This window comes from Saccostrea cucullata, unplaced genomic scaffold (assembly GCF_032062105.1).
Source record: "Saccostrea cucullata isolate Sc308-1 unplaced genomic scaffold, CSIRO_AGI_Scuc_v1 ctg417, whole genome shotgun sequence".
Classification (NCBI taxonomy): domain Eukaryota; kingdom Metazoa; phylum Mollusca; class Bivalvia; order Ostreida; family Ostreidae; genus Saccostrea; species Saccostrea cuccullata.
Window position 1 is genome coordinate 134,195 of NW_026923203.1, and position 27,265 is coordinate 161,459.

At 32.8% G+C, this 27,265-nt stretch overlaps 1 protein-coding gene across 2 annotated transcripts in view; it reads left to right on the forward strand.

Moving 5' to 3' along the window:
• The first annotated feature begins 344 nt into the window (after nucleotides 1-344).
• LOC134263438 (transmembrane protein 135-like) overlaps nucleotides 345-27,265 on the forward strand; it is a 62,524-nt gene continuing 35,603 nt past the window's right edge. Inside the window, exons 1-5 of one of the 2 annotated variants that reach the window (XM_062745787.1) lie at nucleotides 345-506; nucleotides 6,291-6,418; nucleotides 6,817-6,906; nucleotides 14,691-14,724; nucleotides 16,994-17,059. In XM_062745787.1, coding sequence (XP_062601771.1) covers nucleotides 360-506; nucleotides 6,291-6,418; nucleotides 6,817-6,906; nucleotides 14,691-14,724; nucleotides 16,994-17,059 — 465 coding nt within the window. In that variant the 5' untranslated portion in view covers nucleotides 345-359. Of the gene's footprint in view, nucleotides 507-6,290; nucleotides 6,419-6,816; nucleotides 6,907-8,526; nucleotides 8,620-14,690; nucleotides 14,725-16,993; nucleotides 17,060-27,265 lie in introns of both variants that reach the window. The other variant, XM_062745786.1, reaches the window with a different exon arrangement.

A 27,265-nucleotide genomic window follows, 5' to 3' on the forward strand; every position in this document is an offset into this window, starting at 1 on the left:
TAATTTCATTTCAACATTTTTTCATGTTTAAATTACATCAGGATGTATACAAAAAGGACCAGTGCATCTTTTCTCCTTAGTTTCCTCCTTTAGGTGTAATAAAACTTATTTTATTCTTGATTTGTAGTGCGTCTAAAGGATCTTGATCGTCTCTCCTAACTCTGTCTGGTATTATGATTTCACAATTTTAAAGCATTCCGCATATTGAGAGAAATTGCATATATTTATTCTCCGTCTTTTATTTACCACATGATAAAAAATACCACGTGGGTTTGTTTACATCGTAGACAGGAAAAGGCTATGGAGCGCTGAATAGGATCTTATCGTTCATTGGTCAAAACTCGGGACCGTAAACAAAGATGGCGGTCTTTGGCAAACCAAACTCTGTGACCTGTACATGTTATGAGTTAGGACACACATGGACGCCTTCTTGTTTCAAGGCATCGGCAGAAGTAGCATTCATAGTTTTCAAACAAGCTCTAAAAATATATGGAACACTTTATACGGTATGGAAAACATTGGGTTTTAAGCTATTCAAACTGGTTAAGTTCGACTTTGGACTTTTCATTTGAGATTGCAAATTGCAAGTTTCTGGGATAGAGCGATGGCAGTATCTGGATGTAAGATATAATAAAAACAGAATATATTTAGATGCACATGGAACCGAACATACATCAATGCTATCAGACTGTTAATACCGATCATCTGGATCTATGTATTCAGCCAGAATTTACTCTGACAAATCACGCACTTCTACACATAGACTATCTCATTATATCTATAATCATTCTTTATAAAGACGACATGAAGCAGTATTGTTTTATGGGTCACTTCAATGTGTCTGATAACAAAATATTAATGAATGGCTTGTTACTTAGCCAATGAAATTTTAAATAAATAATGTTTTTAAAAATCTGCCAACAGCACATTGAGCACAAGCACTTGTTTTGTATACAGGGTACCCCTACCTATTTTTACCACAATTAAGGTACCTAGATCAATATTATACACCCCTATTTCAAACTCTAATTTTAATGATTTAACAAACGTTAACCTACCTTGAAGCACTGTTTTCTAATGAAATATTCCAGACATCTTTGGTCGAGCTTTTATAACATTGTTGCTATAATAACTATGATAACAATTAACTCATTTGTTTGACATGTAATTTGCAGCATAAATTCCTGATTATGACATTATAACTAGGAATGTACAATTGTGAACAACACATTTATACCTTGAAAATATCTAAATACATTTTAAGATATTACTAACACAGGATACATCAACTTCCAGTTTATCTTGTAGTGCTAGATAAAACCAGAGATCTTGAGCTTTTTATTCTAAAGTCTCTGGCTTAACGTATATTTTTTTCTTTAACTGGAAATTATAATGTGTCTTGTGTAAAATCTTTTAAAGTGTGCTGAAAAAAAATTCAGAAAATAAATGTCAATAGGAGTGAAACGGTTCATCGCGGTATTTTTTCTCGGTTCGATACACGGTACAAAATCTCTGCTTTCAGTTCAGTTCGTTTTTCGGTCTTCATCGTCATTCAGTCAGGTTTAACATAAGGTATAAACATGCTTCTCTGTATAATTAGTTCAAAAACGTAAATTTTTTGTAGACTTAAAGTTTGTAAAATAATTTTTAACAGTCTAATCAAATAAATTTATTTATTCTATCGATTTTGCACATAAATTATTTGACTATAGGTTAAGTAAAAGGAAGCATAATACAACAGTTGAATTTGTTTCCTTCCTAGGTTTCTATCAAAGTGTATCGTATCGAAAATAACCGAACCGAGACCAAATTTTACGATACATATCGAACCGTGAATGAGGCATATCGTTTCATCCCTAAATGTCAATGATAAAAATGTCTTTAAAATTTATCAGGAAAGAAAAAAAAGTATTTCAAAGCAAATTCTGTCTTGTTAATATAGGTTAATGATTGATTAATTAATAAAATAACAAGTTGAAATGGGGGTGATTGAAATTGAGTTAGGTACCTTGTACACAAAACAAGTGCATGTGATTAATAGACTAGGGTAAGAGGGAAATTCAAATAGCATATGGGGGTTTCCCTAGGAAGGAAACTTTTTCCTGAGGCAGATTCAAGATTTTTTTTTCTTATATGTTTTCCATCCTAAATCATGGTATATGGCTATTACACTACATATATTTATCCTATTCCTGATGCAATTATTCTACCTAATTTCAAGCTGCATTTTTCTAACGAGACACAAAGATAATTTTGGAATGCAGCAATTGTTTAAAGCTGACATTCCGTTGCCAAAAAGGGTAGTTTGAAACTGTTCAAGGAAAATAAAGTATCAGAAGATCGAAATAGAAAATAATTTTGTAGGAGGAAATATGCTTTCAGCAAGGATATGCATATATAAATAAAAAATAATATGTAGATAAGCAACAAAAAAGCATCGGTGTAAAAGTCTTTTTACAAAGCTTAAATCTTGAGCTCTTGTTCGTCTGTCCAAATATTCTCAACCAGAGAGCTGCAGAACTGTAGCTCTCTGAAAAAAATATGTTGACAGACCGGAGAGCTACATTGCCAGCCATTGTAAAAATTGTATATTTATTGCGCACAAAAAGTTGCAATTAGTTCTGGATCAATTCATCCAAATTCTTACCTCAAACACAAAAAATATAGATTTCAAAAAATTCCTTACTATTCTATTAAGTACTGTAGTAGTCAACATCTGCACGAAGTGTGTTGTACTAAATTATCTTGCAAACCAAAATGACAGTTAGTCAGTATAAATAGATGAAATTTACATTGATCTCAATTTCAGGGCCAGTGGGGCTATTAACAACAATTAATAGGAATGTTTTGTCGTGGAAACAGTGAAAGAATATGTTAGGAACACACAGTTAGTAATATTTTTAGATGACTGTTTTAAAAACATGGAGAAAGAAATTGAGAAAGAGCGCACTTTCTTATGCACAATAAATATAAAGTTTTTTCAAAGGATGGCACTGTAGCTCTCCTGTCTGTCAATATAGTTTTTTTAATAGAGCTACAGTTCTGCAGCTAACATGTCATGGGCTTGTCTATAGTAGGTAGAACCCCATACTAAAATTCACCCCACTCTTCAGTAGGATTACGAACATTAAACTGCAGTATAAATTAAATGATTATTTGGACATTTGTTACATAGGACACATAATGTACCCCACAATAAACAATCTAAAGTAACCCTCTGTCATTTTTGCACAATGTTTCTCTCAACTGTATAGCTGCCGTCGGTAAACTTACAAATTTTCAACTTTTTCTCAAGAACCACTGGGCAGCTTTAACCAAAGTTGGAATAAAGCATTCTGGGATGAAGGGGAGTTTAAAGTAAAATAATGAAGAGCCAAGGTCCAAGGGGAGATAATCAAGAAAAGACAAAAATAGGGTGGGGTCATTGAAAATTCTTCTTCTCATGAACCAGTAGGCTGAAACTTATGTGGAAGTGTTCTGGTGTAGTGTATGTTCTAAACTTTTCCAATTGTGACCCCCAGAGGTAAAGTGGGGTCACAATAGAGAATCCAGATTTTACACTGAAATGTAAAGAAAAAATCTTTAAAAATCTTCTCAAGAACCATTGGTCCAGAAAAGCTGAAAAAAGCAGGGCCAAAGTAACTCAAGTGAGCACTGTGTCCCAGATAGGCTCTCAAGAAGAAAAATATCAAACTCATTATAACTCACTATAAACTCAGTTTAACTCATTATAAAGAGTTAGTATCTCATTATAACAACTTAGTATCTTGTTATAACGAGTTAGTTATATTGTGAATTTGTTTTAACAAGTTTGTTATTTTGTTAAAGCGTAAAAGTATCCTGTCATAACAAATTAGTTTTCTCATTTGGCCAAGTTTGTGATCTCCTTATAAAGAGTTAATATCTTGTTAAAAAGAGTTATCTTTGTATAATGTGTTAGTATCTCTTTATATTATACTTTCATGTAAATTAGTTGATCAGAATCTGATTGGTCAAGAAACATTTGCTAAAAACACTATGAATAATGAAGCCACGCCATCCAGCATAGCAACAGTCAACATTACTTGACGATGGGTGATATTTTGAAAAATAGCGACTGCGCAGAATTTATGCACACACTGTTCACTGTTATATGTATTTGTATAAAACATTCAGTATAATATAATAAATATTGCATGTAGTTAAGTGTAACATATAAAAACGGGGCAAAATTGTCAACCTCAGGTGCGTGTTGACAAGGGCGAAAATTTTCAATGTTACAATCAACTACATGCAATATTTATATACTGTTGAATTTGTTATCTCATTATTACTAGAAACTTATTATCTCATTATCATGAGGTAGTTACCTCTTTAAAATGAGTTAATCTACGTATCTCATAATAATGTTAGTATCTCGGTAAAATGAGTTCATCTTTGTATCTCATAATAATGTTAGTATCTCGTTAACATGAGTAAGTATCTCATTGTTACGACTTACTACTTTATATTCCCAACAATCATCTATTCTTTATCCATGCTTACTTAGACATTACATTTTTAGATTAATTTTTATCTCATTAAAGGAGACAATTGATTCGTTAATATGAAATAACTTACTTGCTTTTACATGATCATAAACTTGTTATTATGAGAAAATTCATGTAAAAACAAGATACTAGCTTATTTAAGAGAGACTGGGAAGAAATAAGGAAATAAATCTTTTTAAAAATTTTGTTTTGAAGAACAGCAGGGCAAAGGGTGATTCAGGTTAGCATTGTGGCACATTGGTAAATCATAATTTATAAGTTATAACTTATATCGGACTTGATCATGTGCTCAGATGACTTATAATTAATCAAAAAATTTTCAATTTCTGTCATATGATACTACTTAATAAGATGAGGGTCAGCAAAATTTGAAAATTGATAATATTTTGAGCAGTTTATTCCTATTTGTAATATTAATATTTCTAAAGTGGTCTGCATATTTTTTGCTATTTATGACACCTATTGAAAACTTTATGGCATGGCATAAAATTGCAGGACGGAAATAAGGATTATCCCTCATCAATATTTGCAGCACTGATACCTGAGCGTTGTAAGAGGATAGATTTTATGGCCATATCCCTAAACACCTGTACTACTTCACATGGAACATGTCAATATCATCTGCGTCAGATTTCCATGTCACGTTTTTTGTGGGTGGAGGGTGAAATGGTGAAGTTTTCATCCAAACTAATCCCACACGAATACCAATGCCTCTGGCCAATAGTTAAGCCAAAGCCAGCTGTTCAGAAATTAGAAACCCTGGTTTATTATGTTGAGGTCAAATGTTTACAGAATTATGAATTTTTTATAAGGGGTATCAATTGTCAGATGGCATGATTTAAAATCATTAGGAGAAAATTTGACTCCTTTGTATGAAGAATTTGGCTTATTATCTAATTTTGATATGAGTTATGATGTTTAAATTGTATATATGAAAGTGTGTGTGCTAATGACACCTTACTCATGCAAACAGTTTTAAAATTAAGAGAAATTTATGTCATTAAAGGTGTGTTCTCTAAATTCTTTTAGGACACTGATTCACTGGAAATTACTGATTTGTTGTTTAACAAAATTCGAAGAAAAAAAAACATTTAAACATTGCTGCAATATTTCAGCTTTCATCTTTTGACATAAATTCTATGATTGTCCGCCATATTTGATTGGTCTCTCGCTATATCTGAGGGCCTCTATATATAGTGCAACTCAAAGTCACTGTTCAGAGTAATCAGTCATCACTGGTGTAGACGAACATAGGCAATACAGCACTTGTAGCCACAAAAAATAGCTGTTTACCTTTTCTAATGCAACAGAGTTAGATACCAAAAAGAATTGCAACAGTTGCACAAGTCACTGCAGTATACATACAAATACAATTTTTAAGTAACTGCAGTAAAATGTAAACAGATGTAATGCAAGATATCCAGCATGAACATAGGTAGCCATTCTAAGCTGATACCCGTGACAATAAAGCAGTCAGGTGTAACAAATGTGAAGAGTATTCTCCGGTGCTGATATCGTAGATAGTCACTGAAAGTGGCTATGCCTTTGTATGAGTCATGTTCAGCTTTAACTGTGTACATCGCTGTAGATAACTGAAATGAAAAAAAAAACTTAAGTACTGTAGTCTGTCCCGAAGTACCAGGGTAAAAGTAACTAAAACAACATATTAAGAAGAAATATGAGTATCCCAAATGTTAAAACAAACAAACAAAAGGCCAGTTATTGCAAGAAAATTGAAGTTTCTGCTTTGCTGTATTGTAGGTAGCAGGTATATTGAAGAAGAAGGACCTGAAATATTTCAAAGAGAAGATTCTAAAGGAGATCGCGCAGTCAGTTGCCTTCCTCACCACCAATGGAACATTCTTCATATCATTCTTCTGCATATGGAGGTAAAATAAGTCACCAAAGGCATTTTACTGTAGTTCCAGTTTATAGCTAGCTTTTGACAAATGGCTTTATTATCACTGATATAATCATTTTATTTGATAGACATTTCACATTTAGAAAATAATTTGTACATGCTATTATGTAACTGACATTATGAGAACTGGTATCAGTGAATTATTCTCTTAAAAATGATCGAATATGTTTTGATATATTATAAGCAACATAGACTGTGAATAATGTACATGTACTGCATATCATAATCTGTAGCAGCAAATTCAATATACTGAAGTATCTAACCTAAAGAATAAAGATAAATATTCAAAACAAAACAAAATAAATAAAATAAAACAAAGATGTAATTTTTTTGAATCTCCAATGTTTGTTGATGATATCTTTCCAGAAAGCTTGCAGGTTTTTACTCATCATACTGTACATTTGTGTGTGGAATCCCAGCATGTGCTTTGTCAATAAGTGTGGAGCGAGCTGACAGGTACTCTGTACAAATGGTGTTGCACCCTGTACTAACAGATTCCGCTCACTGACATTGGCTTCCTGTTCAGATTCTACTTTCACTTTCATTTTTAAAACTTCTGGACAGTTATACAATGACTCTGAACTGAATCTGTCCTACATGTTTCTTTTTTTAAAATTAGTTTCTCCTCCAAGTATTTCACACCTGGGGTCTTTCAAGATTGTCAGATTTTCCAATACTTCAAAATCAGTGATGGAGAATAGGTCACCTCCATTGCTTGCTATACAGTAGATTGTTCCAAGGTTCTAATGGACCTCTGCACTTTTATATTCCTTTTGAGTTCTGTTGTAATACCTCTGTTACAAAAGTTTTGAATTAGATTTTGTCAACCTAGAAATAGTGTGCTTGTATTAATTGTGACTAAAGTATTGGTAGTTAAAATTGGTGTTTACATGTGTTTGTGCTGATGGCTAAAACTAATTGGATTAGTTAATTCATTAATGATATTTGAAATGCCCTCAATAAACTTAAGTTCTGCAGAGCTTTGTGTTTGAAGAAACCTTATGTAGATTAACATTTATAGATGTATATGGTATGTATGTAACATAATCAGAACTCTTCAGTTTCAAAACATTTCAAAACTTAACTATGTTTGCTTGAAAGTTGACAAATCCTGTTGCATTGAAGTTGTTTATAGTGAATTCCTAGTCACAACAAAGATTAATTCGATGATAATGATGTTATATAAGTACTTTAAGGGTCCTTGACCCTCTGTTAAGGGAGATAACTCTCATTTTGATCAATGACTAATGTTCCTTTATAAAATTGTCAAGTTAAAAATCAATATCCATTAACTTTTACTCCACAAGGTATCCTGAAATTGTTAGCATTTCAATCATGATTTGGGGAAAATTATCATTAAAGCAATATGTTATTTGAATGGAGGGGTGTTGAACCTGAATTTGATTAACTCATCTATTTATGTACTGGTATATTGTGTTCTGGCATTGTGGAAAAAAGGTATGGGACCATGATTTTGCTAGTACATGTACTTATAGACATTAGTCCTATAAATATTTGATTTGAAATAAAACGAATGAATGAACTTAAAGTTATAAAACCTTGTCATAGTAGAATTCCCTGATTTCTAAAATTTTAGTGAAATTTTTTCAGATTTCAAAAATTTCAAAATTTCAAGTTTTTTCATTGAGAACTTTCAAGCTTTTTGCTTTGTTTTTATTTTATGCATTCTCATAAGTCTACTTTGATCTTTCACATCTTGACTCGTGCATGTTAAATTTGTTGCTTTTTAAGTTTTAGTATGTTTTTCAAAAATATGCAAATATGTATGTGAACTTACTTAGGGGTTACTAGTATTCCTGGGACTACTGAAGTGCAAATTAGTTGTTGTTTGGCCAGTGTTTGGTTAAAACTTTGCTTTGCCAGTGTAAGGTTCAAAAACAGCATCCAGGATTTTATAACTGAAGGTGTAGATAGTTGAATTCTGTGGTATTTATAATGGTGTCATTAAGTCACTTGAAGAAAATCAAAGCTATTAATTTAAAGAGTAGGGCCAGGGTGCAACACTCTCCTTTATTCAGTAAACATCTACAGTTGCTTTCTTTTTATCCTCCCTAGGAAGTTACTAGGTCACTTCTATTACCCCACGACGGCGTTCATACCGGCCGCCCTGGCCTCTCTAACCGCCATCCTCCTCGAAAGGAAGTCCAGGTACGCAAAATGTTACCATGACAACAGAATTTATTTATATACTTATATTTATATGAACATATTGGAATCTATTTATCTTACTTGTAGTTGAGTCCCTATTGTTCTCTATGGTTTGTAGTGGATTTGTGTTGATAGATTGAATGTTTTGTTTTGCATTGTCTTGCATGTTTGGTTTTCGGTTTTCAAGGTGTTCTGAGTAATTATTCGTACAAAAGGGGAAAACAGTGATTATTCTCTTGTATAGAAATGCATGCCACTTTTGTGCTGTTTTAAGTAGACTTTTCCATTATAACAACAGTGTAAATGTCCTTGCAAGATAAACACTAACAACAAAAACCCAATCAGCTCTAATTAGATTAATTCATTTAGCTTTCAATCAATATGTCTATATTGAAAAAAATATGCTGCTTTCAAAACTAACATTGATTTAAACAGAGCTAAAGAAATTAACATTGAATTAACATGTGAAAACAAATACAGTGTAACTTTGTTATCTCCAAGACTGATATCTCAGGTACCAGGATAAGTGGAAGTGTGTTGGCAGTCCCAAAGATATTTATGCCCCCCTTTGAAAAAGGGAGGGTATATTGCATTACTGCTGTCTGTCAGTCCGTCTGTCCACTTAGTTTCCGTTCATTTTCTTCACAACAGTTGCACATACTGAAATGAAATTTGGTATACAGATTTATAAGATAAATATCTAGGTCAAGTTCTGTTTTTGGTATGATCGAGCAATTTGGGACAGATTTATGCTACTTGGACTTGGAAAAATACCAATTTGGGGGAGGGGGCATAAGTGCTTTACAAACATCTCTTGTTTTTTGTGATTTTTACCCTTGCTGTTTTAATTCCTCAGATATGTTGAAGTTTAAGGTTGGTGGAGCTCAAGATAACGAAGTTTGTCTGTACTGTATTTGCTCTTGAGTTTACTAACTTTTATATACAGAAACCTATACCCTGTTTCTTGTAAACAAAACACAGTCAGCAGTTTAATGTACAACAGTATATATACTGTAGATTCCTTATTTTTCGCGAGTACTTATTATCATGAAAGGACTCTTAAATGTCAAATTGCGAGAAAAAAAATTTGCGAATGGACAGTTGATTGAGAGCTTTTATAAAGATCTTAGCTCCTTAAAAGTAAAAGTGAGTAATCTTAATTCACGAGTGGTGCTTCTCGCGAAATTACGCGATTATTAATTACACATGTTTATTCAGGAATCTACAGTAGTTATCTATTCAAAAGCATTTAAAACTTGTATGCATATTTTATTTCTCTTCTTTTCTTAGCTGCATGTCTAGCAGATATAATTTATTGATTTTTTTTTATCTTTCCATATGTAATTTAGAAATACATGCAATAATAATAGTAGATGAATTTTATTCTTCATCAACAATTTCTAGCATTAAATACAGTACCTGATTATACCATACATTTTTTAAAACAATATAGTTTTCAAACCAAAGAGGGATAATCTCTAAAATCAAATAATAAGTCAGTTTTAAAAAGTCAAAACATTAAAATTTAAATTACATAATTCAATCTTAGAGGTATACCAACAGCTCTATATAAAATAGTTAAGATAATAAATATTCTCTGAAGCATGAAGATCTAATATCTGTCAATCAGTCAGAAAAATTTAATTAATATATTGTACCAGGGAGTGGGCAGAGCATTCATTGATGGGGAGGGAAATCTAACAATGAAGTCAATATGGCTTTGTGACCCTTTGTGATCGGTATTTTATATTTCTACCCGTGGTCTGCACCCAGAAACCTTGCAATGCTAAATACCTCCAACTGTCAATGTCATCATTTCATTCAAATATTCAGAAAATAAAAGATATCTGCTATTCAAAAATACCTAAAAATAATTCTTTATTATCAGGTCTGTTCATATGTAATATAACGTGTATATCGCGATGGATTTTTTTTTGTTCTTATTCTTAATCTTTACAATTTACATTGATAAAACATTGAATAGGGACTTGTGGTTTGTAATGTATTTACCGAGAACACAATCAAATTTCTATAGGAGTGACACAATGATTTCTCCTCACATGCATCCGTGCTGACTGACTGCATTTATCTGGTGAATAGTGGGCCGGGTGACATCTCAGGATACGACAATACGCCAGTCAGGTTTGGCACGCAAAAGGGGTGGACCTCGCTTACAATATCATTATATTCCATGAAATCCATTTTCAAAAAGAAAATTAATTTTCTGGATATGTGACTTCTAACAAAAGGAGAATAAAGTTGCATATATTTTAGACAACAGAGGAACTTAAAATGGCTGGAATTTTTTTTTCTTTCGAGATTAAAAAATTGTCTGCTTAAAGGACAGAGCCAGAGGTTAATTGAGTTGATATTCTGACTTAAATCTTATCGTATTTCAGGTCTCCTAATTCAGGAATAAGGGACCATGGTTATCGTTTTCAAACAATGCTGAAAGATTAGAAATTAACTTGTATCGGAGAATGGCACCTAATTAGGTTTTTCCAGCATTCTTTTGATACACCCTGGTCAAGTCATATCAAATTAAAGGGACTCTTACTGAGGCAAAAAGATTTCTGTGTTCTGAAGTTTGTTGTGAAAATTAAAAAAACATCTGATCTCCCTGACTTAGGAAAAACAAGGCCCTAATTATGATTGCTTTGAAGAAGATAGGCAAACCGACATTTATATATTTTAAGAGGAAAAAATAGCAAAGTATGAGTGCAAAAATTCCATATAATTTGAAGGTTAGTTTTAAGCTAAAATATTTTTGAAACTTTTTATGTGAGATAAGAGGAATTTATAGTTTTTTTCCAGGCTTCTTTGAGAAATGAACGTATTTGCCTCCAGTAATATTTCAAGCGAAATTTAAACAAAAAACATAATTTCATACTCCATCATGTGAAATTGATTTTTCTTGCATTACTGGGATAGAAAGATGTCAAAGCTGTAAACTGATCTTGTCGTGGTACAGAGTCCGACTAATGCATCCTATTTGTCAACAAGATTCTTATCGTATTTAAATAATTAGGATTCTCGTCAGTATAGTTAGTGTTATAAGAATTGGGTAAGTGCTATGTCATTATCTGTTGGTTCGCGTAATAATGATATTGATCCCCATAAATAGGCTCCGAGTGTTTTTCGGAGTTGCGATAGGAAGTGACACCATCTATTCCCTTAGATAAATAAAATGCTTTCTGCCTCGCTCACTACCCTCATGCTATAATTCCGTTTTTATCTCACAGATTTACCCTAATGATTTTTGACAAGTGTCATTATTCATTTCTTCATGTTTTGTTTTTTTGCGGGGATGCAGCTTCCATTGTGGTAATTATTCCACATGTTCAGATCCCAGCAATATTTCTCGTTCTTTCGAGGCCCCTTGCAAAATTCCTAATAATTGGACAGAGTTCTTTGCTATTGTGCTGTTCGGTTCTGAATACGTTTCCCAATTCTTTAACTTATTAATTTTTTCGTAAAAAGGAATTCAAGAGTCCATTTATAGATTTTTCAGAACCACTTAAAAGATTGACACATGACGAACAAAAGGGTAGATGGCTGACAACCTCTTTCTGGGTGCACAAATTTCTCCCAGCAGGAAATTAAGGTCGCAGAGAACGACAAAGATTATGTATTTGAAAACTCATTTCATTTTCATAGTGCATAGCTAATCTGTCAATTTTCCCATTTAACTTGAGAGGAAATTGTTTGTATGGATTTTTTTGCAAGTTTTTATCAATGTGAGAATCGACTATTCAACATTGCATAGCATTGAATACCATTCCCGAACCTAGGATAGCTGAATTTCAATGATTATTTTCTATAAACAAGTTTTTTAATTATTGTGCAATTCATATTTTTTTCAAATGGGGATGTCAATTTCTGTTGTGTTTCATGGACGTTTCAAGGAGAAAATCTCAACAAGCAAAATTTCACAATAATGGGTCAGTTCTGTCAAACCTCTGGACATTTTAGAAGCCCTTGCGTTCATAAAACACCAAAAAATAGGCGGAGATTTTTACCTCAAGAACCTGAATTAAATAATCTAGCTGTAAACAGAGGCACCAAAAAGATTTTAAAGTTAGTTTAATTTCTCACCCTGCCATAAATTTGTCTGTCAGGCAACTTGATGCTTTTCAGTAATCTTTTATTGGTTTACGACAGTTAAACGCTCAAAAGCAATAAGATATTATGGGGGACTGCCAGTTTGTTATTTTATACACCTTTTTTGATTGCTCTGATAAGGAGGTGATAAAAGTCAGATTTTAAAATCTTGAGGAAGACTTTGAGGGGCCTGGAAGCTGACATTGATGAAGACTGGACCGTCAACCCGGCGTACAGCTGTTAATGGAAATTCTAATTACATAATATAGAATTACCTCATCTTACATACAAAACATGCATGTCAGATAGGGCTTGGTTGCAAATAGGTACACATTTTTGCATGATAGGCTGATGGAATTTCACCACCTTTGAAGTGGGTTCAAAAATTAAATAAAGAAAAATTTCAAATTTATGATTTTAGATTCTGCATTTAATTGTCTCATATCCCTCCCCCCCCCCCCCCCAACACCACATACACCACACCACCACCATGCACTTTCCACAGACAAACAAAAGTCAAACATACAGATTTTGCATGCATGGTTCTAAGGTAAAGTGGTTCAATCTATTGGTACACATACTTCGTAGGTAACATCATTATTATCTCATTATAGTTTACTTCTTAGAAGAAAAAAAAAACTCACTTCTCTTAATAAAAGTTGCAATTTCTAAACATTTATACATAAAAATAATTTAAAAGTCCTTGAACTGAAAAGGCCAGTGTGACATATTGTAACTGTTTCCCCATCCCCAAGATCAGAAAGAGTCGAAGAGCACCTGATCATCAGGGGCAGATAAACAGGTCAGATAAAGAAAGGGGAGATGATAAACAAGGCGTAGAATGTGTAGCTACTTTGATTCCGAGGGAAGTTAGATGTGTTTATTTTGACAGAAAACCTATCTTTTCTTGTCATGGCCATTTTTATTGCACAACATAACTGATAATTCTGACTTCTTGAGGAATGACTTCTATATTTTTTTTTTGTTTACGTGGGTCTGGCTTCTGGTGCGAGGAGTGGGTAATGCATCTCTGTCGGTTACAATTAGGGAGATATCGCCTGATAGTATCTGGAGCTGTAGCTTCTGGTGTGACCTGGATATTGTCAAGAATGAAGCCCCTCTTGAGTTTCTGATCCCCACTAAATGCGTTATGACCTTTTTTATCCTTCTATCTTGGTAATTTATGAGGGAGGAAAATAGATACTTATAATAATGACATGAAGTAAGGAAATGCTGCAGGCTGTCTTTTGTGGTTTGGAAATCTTAAGTAAAGTCTAAACTTTATATTCTTTGTATTTTATTAAGAAGTTTTTCTTTTTATTTTTTAAAGAAAAAAAATTTATGAATTATGTAAATGTAAAATTTTAATTTTTTTTCTTCCCAAATCAGCTAATATTCATATAAGTTATTTACATGGGCATCGCACAAGATACATGCATGCCCTTGGTTCATCAGAACTGCGGAAAAAGAGAATTCGACAGGGATTAAAATAAATTTAGCATATACAAGTAAATTAGAAGGGTTTAATAATAGAAAAAATATTCATGCCCAGGGCCGATAAATTTATTTATCATCATGACAGTTTTATTTGTGACACTGATTATCATGCGATACCGAATCTTGTCGGAATAATACTCGATGAATTGATTAAAAAATACTGCAGGATCATAAGGGGCAGTAATTAATCCTTTGTCATAACCCGGGGGCCTTATGTCATCGTTGAGGGTGGGAGAAAGCCGAATACGATTTCCATACTCAAATAGAGGAATCTCAAATGCACGCATTCATTGATGGAAAAAAAATACATGAACAGGCAAATTGACAATGATATGAATATGGAATTGATTTGAAATAAGATAGCTGCCATGGGACATTATAGATTGTTAATTATATGAGAGGGGATGTTGTGTTTTCTTGTTTGCATTAATCATTTTTAATGAAAAACAATAAAATTTTATTATCTTTTTCAGGAGAGGACTGTTGGCGATTTACATGGCCAATGTGGTAAGTGACTCCATTCGGCAATGTGTCACAATAAATGACAATTAAACTAACAATGGCTGAGGTTTTCCAGGGAGTGTAATTTCAGATCCACTTATTTGCTGGTTCAATATTTCTGCAAATGTTTAATTCTAACACAATGATTGCTTGATTTTAAAATGAGAAAAACAATTTTTGAATACACATGACATTAATAGAAAATTATGCATTTAAAAAGGATCAGGCATTTTTTCTTTGGGGAATATTATACTTTTGCATAGTCATTCATACATTGATTGTGGAATGAATTTTTCATGAAACTCAATATGTGTGCAAAATTAACACATATAATATGAAATGATTAAAGTTTTAAGAGCTCCATAAGTTCCCTGTTGCACTGCAGAGGCCATTTTATTTTCCGATTTTAAGAGATTATGGAAGCTGGCATCATGCAGATGTGAGTTTTGATGAAAAAAATCGCAAGCTGATTGACGGGATGTTGTTATTTTGTATTCACTGATGCACGGCAATAAGCTGGTGGTGATCAGTGAAGCGTGACATTCGACTGCTGATGAGGCTTTGTGACTGCAAGCCTGGCAATTTCTGCAGTAAATGCCAAGTGGAATTAACCTCTTAGCCGAAGCTGGGCCGATTCAATATCCCACCGCGTGTCGCATTGTTGGCCCAGGGTTTTCAAGTACGCAAATCTGGCAAAAATTATCTCTTTTAATTCCACCATTCGGCTTCTGCTGTGAAACAAGTAGACCACAAAAAATAACAACTCACTTTCAAAAACAGCAATGAGTTATGAACTGAAAACACTGACCCAGAAAGTATATCTTGAATTGAGTTACATGTTTGGTTTTTATAGTGGCTGGTGCCTTAATAAATTGTTTGTATGACAGTTGGCAGTAATATTTGCCATTAGGCCATCTATAGTCCAGCAATTGTACAGTTGAACAGATTTTTTGTGATCATTTTTGGTTCATTTCTGTCCATTGATGATGTCATTTGTTGTTAAGATTTCTTAGTCAGTGTAGGTAACAAAAATATGAAATGTTTAAATGAGCATTGATCAATTGCACAAGTCATGACAAATATTAAAATATTCATATAAATTAATTTTTGGTTTTAGATCCAGTTACAAATTTTGTGCAAATAAAATCTGCACATTAAAAAGAGTTTGAATTAATTTAGATTCATTAAATCATTTAAAATCTCTTGTAGCAGGGTGGGCATTAGCGAACGCAAAGAAAAGTTAATCCCAGGGAAGTTTTTTAGTTTCAGTCGATGTGATTTTTTCTTCCTGAAATTTATATGTTTGTGTGAGCGCAGATCTTTCAGTATTTTTTGGTTGACTTAACATGTCGAGTGCACACCGAGATGGAATGTGAAATGAGCATTTGTCATTTCCCATTCAAGAAGACAAGAAGCAGAAGATAAAATGTAATCCCATAAAAGCTTCCAATGGAAGCAGACGTCAAAGTCCCGCTGTCAACTAATACATCTAGCTCCGTGATTAATGGCTTATATAATTCATTACGCATTGATGAATGAATGTGTAAAATTAGAAAATGGGATAATATGCCCTGCAAACTATAGTAGTCACCTCGCCGTGTGTGATATATTGCCTTCAGATCATGATAATGAACTAAGCAAGCTACTGTATTAGAAAATGATAGTTTACTATAGTCATATTCTCTTATGTAAAATATGCCTGATTAATTTTCGAAGTAATTTTCACAAAAGTAATAATTCATACAGTGTACATGTCTGAAAAATAAAGGCATGACTCCTTGTTAAAACATAAGGGCTCTTTGTTTAATAACATTAAAGCTTTATTGTCATATTGATTAGATCTACTGGATATAGATATTTCTTTTGTTTTTACATGTACATGGATGTATATATATATGTGTTTAACATAGATAATCCTATAAAAAGTCTGAATGGTCGGAATTAAATAGGTATTTAAAATAAAAAAGAAAAACACGAAAAACTTCAGTAAAGCTTTAGGCCTTTCATTCTATCTTATTTATTTTATTTATGAAGATAGAATGAAAGGCCTAAAGCTTTACTGAAGTTTTTTGTGTTTTTCTTTTTTATTTTAAGTTTGTGTTTAACTATATACTATTTACAATGCTAAATATTCATAAATTTATTATCTTAAATACATAACCGATGACATAAATAGCAGCAGTTCTTGCAGAAATTCAAGAAATAAGAACTCTGTTAATTTGCTAAATTAAATGTGCTTTCCAATTTTTTTAAAGAACATTTTTACTGATTTTAGGCGACAGAAACTGCCTACAGAATGCTGCTGTCACGTGGTTGGATGAAGCCAGTCAAGCATGGAGAGGTGAGTCATATTGGTCGCGCACACGTTACGTGCGAAGATTACGTCACAAATCTCTAATGACAAAATGTGACGGACAGATGGGAGAGGGGGATAATTTAAAATTGCTGATGAATGGTTATTGTCGTGCCAGTGCGGGGATCAGATCGACTGAATCCGAATTATCTGATGTTGTTTAGAGCGCGGGAGAACTAACTCGGAATTTTACTGTCGTCCTTTATATTGTAATGGTGACACATTGTCTGGAGAAATTGGAAAATTTCTCTGGCATTTACGCGGAATATTTTTGAGAAAAGCAGATTATTGTGTACGGAGTATTGATTTTTCGTACTAATCATAAAGCATGTAATTGTTCATTTGATTTATGTGCAAATTGAGTTAGAAATAATTTGTTGGTTTAAAACAGTATTTGCTAGAACATATCTAAAGATAATGGCCCATTCTGATCTGTCTTTATTTGACGTAAATTTGATGAAATAAATGAAAAAGTGCTCCATACTCATAGGACACGCAATGGAATTTTTGTTTTGTTTTGTGTTTTTTTAAAAATATGTGTTCTTTGTTAATTATCTATTGATGTTTGGCAATGTTAGGCTTTTAAATGGTCCATATGCCAATATGAATACTGATCACTTATTAGTAAAAAAGCAGTATTTTAATACAATAAAGCCAAATATTAATTATTCATAAAAACGGTTGAAGAGGGGTGGGGGTATTTAAGGAATAATGGTTTTGTTTCTAGTGTTTGTTAGGTTATACAAAGAACAAAGCACCTAGTCATTTGTATAAATTTAGAGGGCATTGTTAGCAGTAATATTAAACAATTTTCACTTTTGTTTCCATAAACCAAAAAATTCCTATCTTTAGAACATATTTCCTTCATATTTTAAATCAATATAACAGTTAATAAAAATAAATTCAAAGATAAATTTAATACAATTGAATTTTTATGACTTCCTTGAAATTTATTCATCTAATATTCCATGCAACCCCTGCCAAATATATCTTTTTGCAGGGCAATATGTACGTAGGACAAACCTTATGAATTCAAATGATAAGAACTTTTTTTTTACTCCCAGGGTACAAAAAAATACTAATGAATGTAAATATTAGCATATAAGATGGAGGGGATATAAGTTAGCAATATAGCATACTAGGAAAAAAAGAAACATATTGCAAAACCTGAATACTTGGACATTAATAGCTAGCAGCTGAAGTGAAAAATGTATTTGACAGAGAGCTCAGAAATTTATGTCGGTATACAATACAGTTATGTATTTATTATAGTTGACGTTCTCAACTTCTTGCATCATTAGGTCTGTCATAAAGAATCAAGTTCATATGCATTCTCTGATGGAATTTAGAAAAAAAAGTTATTTCCCTTGTCAGGAAAGACAAATGTCTTGAAGGAGACTTTTTGAAAAAGAATTCTAAAATCTGGGAGATTTGCACTTCTTAGTGATTTAAACTTCTCCTTGGGAGGTTTATAACATTCTGAAAATAATGAAACTGATTACTGTTGGCAGTATGACCAAAGATTGCCCCTCTGCTGTCAAAAGTATATCTGGTGGTATTTCTTAAATTGTTTGGGTTTTTTTAAGATTGGACTTCCTTATTTGAATGAAAAATAATATAAATCTGAAATATTGATAAGGAAGAGAGAAATAAAAAGAAAAAAAATTATTTTAAACAAACACCATATTCTATTTCAGTGGAAGAATATGTTTGAGTTAGCAAATATTGCCTGTGTTCCAAAAGCAAACTTTACTGTTATTAGTTCAGAATTATGAAAATTTATGATAATTTTTCTTAACTGTGCAATTGAAAAAAAAATGCAATCAATGATTACATAATGTCCATGCCAAGTGTGGCATTAATTAATCATGTGGAAGAAATCAATGTGTATTGGACAGGTGTGTAAAATTTATCATGGCATTAACTAAGGCTATTCATCATAACTGTTTGTCATGTGCCTATGAATCTGGTACGATAGCTGACAACACACTGGGGGCTGAAATTTACAGACATCTGTGACCGTTGTATATTACGATTGTCCACAAAGCTTGTCTGGATACCAGATATATAGTGGACAAATTGATTTGTTGAATTAAAAAAATGGTCACAAAAGTACTTTACATTTTTGACCATCTTTTCGCAGAGTTACCTGCCCTGAAGGCCTCATGGTTCATTGTAGCTGATCAAAGTGTCCCCTCATCGCTGCATCAATTTACGATGATTTTAATGGGAGATTAATATCAGTTTTTATTTTGATTATTTTGCCATTTATTTAGATTGTATAATAATTTTGAGTACTGTGAGAAATTGGTAGTATGCTAACAGCAAAATTAACCAAAAAACAAAACAATATAAAAATATGGCTACCAGGGATTTTGTGTAATTAGTGAGACTTTCATCATGCATGATCAGTTTTGATAACTGTCTACCTATTTCTCATTCTTTGATCTCACAATTTTCAGAAATGTAGGAGAAAATTTAGAAGAAGACATTGCTTACGGAAAAATAAGGCACTTCCGACAGCATCGGAGCAGAAATTTTAACAGCTTACGTCTTTAATTATCAGGTGCTTTTAATTTCAGTACCTGGGTAATTGCTATTAGATAATGTATCTGATTGTATTGTCCTAGGGTATAGCATATAAAAATATGGTTACTTACATTTTTTTTTAGAGTTCAACATTGCAAACTTAGCTGCATCAAAATGGCCTAGGTTGAATAACTCTTGCCAGTGATATTTTAACTGCATATGCTATGAAAAAATACTTGAACACCCAAGTGTGGCACAGTTGTACCAGTAATTGAGAGAAAATTTACCTTGACAAATTTACCTTGACCTTGAGGCATATGATGTATCCTCTGATTTTAACATTTACATATTAAATTTATGTACACCAAATGACCTTTGTTCAGGGTTCTGATAACCATTGTGCCAAGGTCAGTGTAATTCAGTGTTGTAAAAAGGTCATGGCATATCCTTATCTTTGTGTAACCATTAACATGATTTTTTTCCTTTGTAGCTAAACAATTAGTTAGATCTGCTGAGTTTCTGAATTGTGTTAAGAAAACTTGTTCCCAGAGTACATTGTGTTTTGTGCACCTTTTATTGCAGTTATATCCTTATCTCTGTGTAACCATTAGCAGTTTATATTTATTTCAGTTTTTACTTCGAATAATTTTGCTATGTATTTTTTATTTTTTTTTTTCCATTTGTGATGATAAATAAATAGTTAGCAGTGAACAGAAAATCAGCAAAATTTAGAAAATGAGCGGGTTTGTAAATTATTTAGCACTTTTAGTATGGAGTAAATCTAGCAAATCAAAGTGAGTTTTCATTTCAACGAAAATGAACAGTTAAAAATTTGACGTGTGTATCATTTAGTGGACATCAGTATGTCATTGAACATTGAGGAGAGAGGAGACCTGTATCTATCTGCTTGATATGAGGATGAATTATTATAGCTATATTGTCTATTAATTGAAATATTCTATAACTGACTTGGTACTGGAACGGAAATTATCAATAACATTGCCTATGAAAGAATGCATATGATTATTATTATACCCCCCGCAAAGGAAGTTTGGGGGGGTATATAGGAATCAGTCTCCCGTCTATTCTCAGCAGTTTGTGCAATCGTGTCCGGATTTCTTACAGAGGGACATTTTTACATTAAGATTGCTCATAATAAGGGTGTGTCATGACCTTGACCCAAGGTCATTTGGGGAATTCAAGGTTGGAAGAAAAAATTTTGTTTCCATTGGATAAACTTGGTATGTTCTCATTTCACACAAAGATTGCCCTTGACCCAAGGGTGTGTCATGACCTTAAAGGTCATTTGGGGAAGTTCAAGGTCAGTGAAAAATTTCAAAATTCATGTTTGACACATATCTTTTATGGATAAAAATTTCACACAAAGATTGCCCATGACCCAAGGGTGTGTCATGACCTTGACCCAAGGTCATTTGTGGAAGTTCAAGGTTACTGGAAGAAAAATTTCATAAGCTATATCTTTCTTATGGATAAACTTGGTAGGTTTTCATTTCATATAAAGATTGCCCATGACCCAAGGGTGTGTCATGACCTTGACCCAAGGTCATTTGGGGAAGTTCAAGGTCACTGGTAGAAAAATTTAATAATTCGTGTCCGGTCCATATCTTTCTTAAGGATAAACTTGGTAGGAACAGATTAAAAATGACCTTGACCCAAGGTCATGTGGGGAAGTTCAAGGTCACTTGTGTATCATTGATAAACTTGGTAGGTTCTTATTTCACAAAGATTGCCCATGCAGGGTGTGTCATGACCTTGACCCAAGGTCATTTGGGGAAGTTCAAGGTCACTGGAAGAAAAATTTTATAATTCGTGTTTGATACATATCTTTATTATACAAAAACTTACTTCTGAAAAACCCAGCGGGGGGTATTTTGTCCCGATTGGACAGTTCTAGTTTTATGATCTTTTTTGCTTTTATACAAATTCCAGCAAGCAATTAGTACCCAAGTAATATCTCAATGACCATGGAGCATCTTACATTCTGTTATGAGGATGAATTATTATAGCTATATTGTCTATTAATTGAAATATTCTATAACTGACTTGGTACTGGAACGAAAATTATGAATAACATTGCCTATGAAAGAATGCATATGATTATTATTTTAGGATCTTTTTGGCTTTCATACAAATTCCAGCAAGCAATTAGTACCCAAATAATATCTCAGTGACCATGGAGCATCTTACATTCTGTTATGAATCAAAATAAGGAAGCAGGCCTGCAGCAGTTATCTGAGTTTCTGATAACATTCCTTAATTCATCCTATCACATTCTATTGCCAATCACAACAGATAGACAAACAAACAGGGTGTCCTTAAATACCTGGACAGATGTGATGAGCTGTTGTATGGAGGGAGATAAGAGCTGACTTATCTTGTTAATCACTGCTGGCTGAAGATGCTGGCTCTGGCTTGTTATGTCCCATTATCTCATAAAAAACCCTACAACTAACAGATCCCTGACAGGAACTAGGGACCATGTCAAAGTGTGATGTTTTCAGGCCAGTTATTTCTGCAGTAACTGAAGACATCTTTATGTATTTAATGTTTTCAATCAAATAACTGTTTGTTAGCTTTAAAAACTGATAAAAGTATAAAATAAACAAAAAACATGCGAAAATAACTTGTTCACTTTGAAATATGGTGATGAAAAAAAGTTAACATGAAAATTGGAGAGAGTTTGATATTGACAGAGCTGTGCTTTAATATTGGTTTTTGAATGAAAATGTATGAAAGAAGTGGGGAGTTTCAAATGAGTGTTTTGAGAGACTCCTTGAAATATCCTGAGGTTTGGTATCTTTTGACAGGAAATGAGTTCTGTTTGTCTGTCAGTGTTTCCTCAAGTTTCCACAGTAAACATGCTGTACAATTTACAGGCTGACAGCTTTCACTTTTTTCATCACATTTCCTGGCGATCTGGATGCTAGGTTTTGACAGGTCTCCTGTCTAAGTTCAGAGCCTGCCTGAATTAATCGTGTTTGTTGGAGATGTTAAAAAAAGGTTAGAGGTCTTCTAATGAAGCAGAAAAACCAGAGATGCACTGCAGAAAGAGAGCTGAACATGTCTCTCACCAGAAGATACAAGATGTCAGTAGATCAAGGCCTTACAAGGTCAGGGGATCAAAAGCATCATCAATTTTACAGAAACTTACAAAAATATTGGTGTCATATTTGAAACAGGCTTTAAATTAGTTGTACATGTACTTGATTAGAAAATGCATATTGGATACAGATCTTTGCATGTTGTCATAAACAAACCACAAATTGTGAAATTTTTTTTTGTCTGTGTAAATTATTAATTTCCAGAGGCATTTTATAATTATAATGATAAGAATAAATTTGGATGAGAATAGACCAATGAGACAGTATTTACATGTATAATCTGTATGCACATTCCTGTAATTACATTGCTATTTCCTGATTGTATTAATGTGAATGAAATGTACTGCTGCGCAGATTGTTGCTATTTTTGTCCTTAAATTTTGTTCATATAAATAATGTACCATTAAATGTAAAAAAAAAAAAAAAAAGAAGTTAATATAAAAGACATTAATAAACATCTCTAGCACATATTAAGGATAAGGCTGAAAGCTCAAGTGAGCTTTTCTGATCACATTTTGTATGGCATCTGTCTTTCTGTCTGTAAACTTTTCACATTTTCCACTTCTTCTCCAGAACCACTGGGCCAATTTCAACCAAACTTCTCACAATTAAACTATCCTTGGATAAAGGGGATTCAGATTTGTTCAGAGAAGAACAGCAAAGCCTTTACTTGTTAAGCATCCTCGTGTTGTGTTCTTTTATTTTAAGGGAAAAATTTCTTTTATTTTAAGGGAAAAATTGTTAATTGTCAACTGTCTTTGGTTGACAGTAGAATACAATGGGAACTGTCAACTGTCAACCATGTGAGGTTGACAGTAGGATAGAACAGAAGCTGTCAACCTTTTGATATGTTTGACAGTAATATGGTGAACACTGAAGGACAAGTGGAAACCAAATTACTGCTTATCTATATTTACAAGCTGTCGCATAGGAACTACATACCCTTAATATTGGACACTAGAACATATTCAGACATATCAGTTTGTAGAAATCCTTGAAATGTAGGAATATGTGCAAATAGTAATTTTTCAGGTACTACTTTATCCATATATTGGAGTAGTTCAGCTAACAGTGTCCACTTTCTTAAGGTACCTATGCCTCTACCCTCTGATAAGAGAGATAACTCACACTGGCATAAACAACCTTAATTCCATGAAAAAAGAAATTAACAAGGCCAAATTGGTCATCTTTTGCATAGCAAGAAATGTAGAAATTGTGTGCATTTCAATTATTAATAGTGATCTTCTGGCAATTATTAGTGATGAATCAAACTTTTATGTATGAGTGAATAAGAGAGTTATGAATCGTATGAATTGACAAAGATCAATAGCTTTCTTAAAGTCAATATTTCATTAAAATAAATGAAACCTGTATTTAGATTTCCTATTTATTTTCATTAATGATTTTTCAGTTGTGTCTGCCCTGGTTGAACCATGCTTATTTTGGTTCCTAAATTGTCATTACTGGTTTGAAAAAGATGTTTTTAATCTGGGTCGATCTTATGAATTTTGACAGCTATGGGATTTGTGTACCTCTGTGTTGACATTTGTATGATAAGCTATCTTATGCTTGACTATGATTCATTATACACAGATGATCTTATAGTTTTTAAGTCCATTTTTTCTGGAGAATTCTTGGAGAGAAGCAGGGTTGTTTCTTCTGATAAATTCCATCATTCATCACTTTACAAGTTCTGAGGTTTTTTACCCTCCTAAATCTACAGATTGGGGGATGCCTTTGGGAGAAAAAATACCATTTTTACAAAGTAGAAAGATCGATCAAAATTATTACAAGTAGGATAAACATTCAAAATATGTTTTGAAAATTTTGAAATGTTGATTTTTTTTTTTGAAGAATTACTAGAATAGTCAAACTTCATTTTCTCAAACTCAATGGGACCAAGAAAAAATGTAAAGATATTTGGGAATTCCAGATACTGGGGTTAAACTACACAAAAAGTAGATAGATTTCCAACTATAACTTCAAAACATCCAATGTATTCCAGATATCTGTGTCCAAGGCATCAAAGTTCAGCTTTGCATACTTAATTTTCTGTGCTGGACCAATGTTAAAATATTTTTAAACATTTAAAGTACTCTTGACATAGTGCATTACAAATCATAGTCTTTCAATCATTATGCTTTTAAATGATAATTTTAACCTACAGTCAAACCTCACTCTCTTGACCTTGATAAGACTTCTTAAGATTTTGAAGTTAATGGAGACTACAGTGTTTGTCTTAGCCAAGGAATGCAGACATCTGACTTCAGCTTATCCCTAGTACTGAACAAAATAATGTTTGGTATACTGATATTCAACTGTAGTTCCTTTTGACATATTGTCATGGGTGTGAAAATATGATTTCACTAAAACAGGTTCACATTATGATTTTAAATTAATGAAGATGATAAAATCGTGTCTGTTAAATTCTTGGAGTAAAGGCAATTCCAGCCGAGTGGTTCTAATTGTTTTGGACATGAAGAGTAATCAAAGTTTGCACTGTTTAATAAATGTTCTGACATTTCTAAAAAGAGGTTTGAGAGAGCTGGGGCAGAAGGAAGCCATTCTTTTCTGTCAACGGAGGCAGGTGCCAGTTCATACAATATACGTCACCTTCCCTCACCCCTGCACTATATCATCAGTCTGACATTGATAACTACTGCTGTTAAGAGATTTTTTTCTGTGGCAGATATGTATCATGTATATATTTCATTTTACTCATCTTCTGACATTTGTGTGAGAGAGAAAATGACCAGCTAGCTTTTATTTATGATGATGGGGTGTCTCAAAAGCAGCTTCATTCTTAAAAAAAAATCCCATATTTTTTTCAACCACAGTGCAGTTTATGTATTACTGGTATTTTCTTAGTAGACCTCATTATTTTAATGTCAGTAAAGGGCATTGTACTTTCCAAATGCTGTTTTAATGGCATGTCTTATTTATATACTTCCTAATTAATTTAAATTTAAATATATATTTTACATTGATAAAATTTTAATTAGATATGTTTTTGTTATATATACACATAGTGAAAAATGCAACAAATTTTGAAATATTTTATATTTAAAACCATCATAATGATTCATTATATTGTCAGATTATAAAATTGGAAGATACATGTTAAAACCATTAGACATTGAGCTCTGTCCACTAATGGCGGATTTGAATTATTGACAATAGGAATTCTGATACGTAGCTATTGTGTGACGGAGCATTCCATGTAATGCTGAGACAGTAACTCGAGGGATATGTAACATTTATCATTCTAATTATTCCCAGTTATGACAGGGTTAGAATAGCAGGGGCATTTACCTAGAGTGTTCACCTTACATGACCCCTAGATGACCTCTTGAGGTCAAGAAGGCAGGCCTGAGGTGTGGATCATTTGGCGTGGGGAGTGGTATTTGCATGGTCAACTACCTGCTGATATTTATACTGTCACTCACACATATTCAGTTTGACAGTTTGTACTTTAAAATTTCTTTATGGCTAGTATGTATGAAAACAATATGCATTTATTTGGTAAATAAACAAATTATAGTACATTGTATAAATTTTCCAAGGTAAAAAGCAGTTGAATAATTAGAAGTTTATTTAATAAATGCCAGCTGCATTTCACCACAATTATTTAATAAATAAATGAAAGTTTTTATTTTTATAGATATTTTTTTCCTCATTTGACTTTATGATTACTAAATACATGTAATGGCAAATGCCATATTATTATTTGTATATGACATGTAATAATGCACAAATATAGCTCAAATTTTTATAATTTTCTCATAACTACTCCTAGAGTTCAAGGTACTGCAGTAAATAGGGGAGTGTCAGCTGAAATTCTGATGAGACTTCATAATTATTTTACGACAGAACTTTGTCTTGACTTGTCCTTACTCATTTCTCAAGTGTCAACTTAACACTGTGTACTTCTACCGTTTCCCCAACGTTCGTCATAAGGTGGTTGAAAAATCGGATACAGGTTTTTGGATTATGTAAAGTGGTTTTCATTTTTGTCAAGGAAATATTAATTACATTTTTGTGTAAAAATTAATTTACCGGTACCAAAACATGGCAAACCAATCTTACATTCCTCCCAAACAGGATTTTGTTTTTCTCTAAAAAAACAAATATTTCTTTAAACTTTAATATAAATATACCTTGTTCATATGATACTGGAAATTAGATACAGAATCATTTTTTGGAGGGATAATATAAATTAACAGGTCAATCATGCAAAGCCATATCTATTTATAGTGAAACATGGTTATGTTGAACTTGCATATATTGAATTCACCATGTGGTTATTTTTTTATTCCCTGGTGTTTTGATATATTTTGTGGACTGAATAGATCAAACAAATTACCGGTAGTCATTTATAATCAATCATAGTGTTGATCCCTGACTCTTTCTATAAGCTTGTTTTACTGCAGTTCTTCGTATACAAGATGTGTATGATGGGTTTAAGGGTGTGGGGTTGGGGGTTGAGAGCATGTATATTTAATATTGCCTTTTACCTAATTAACCAATTTGTATTAAAGTGTCA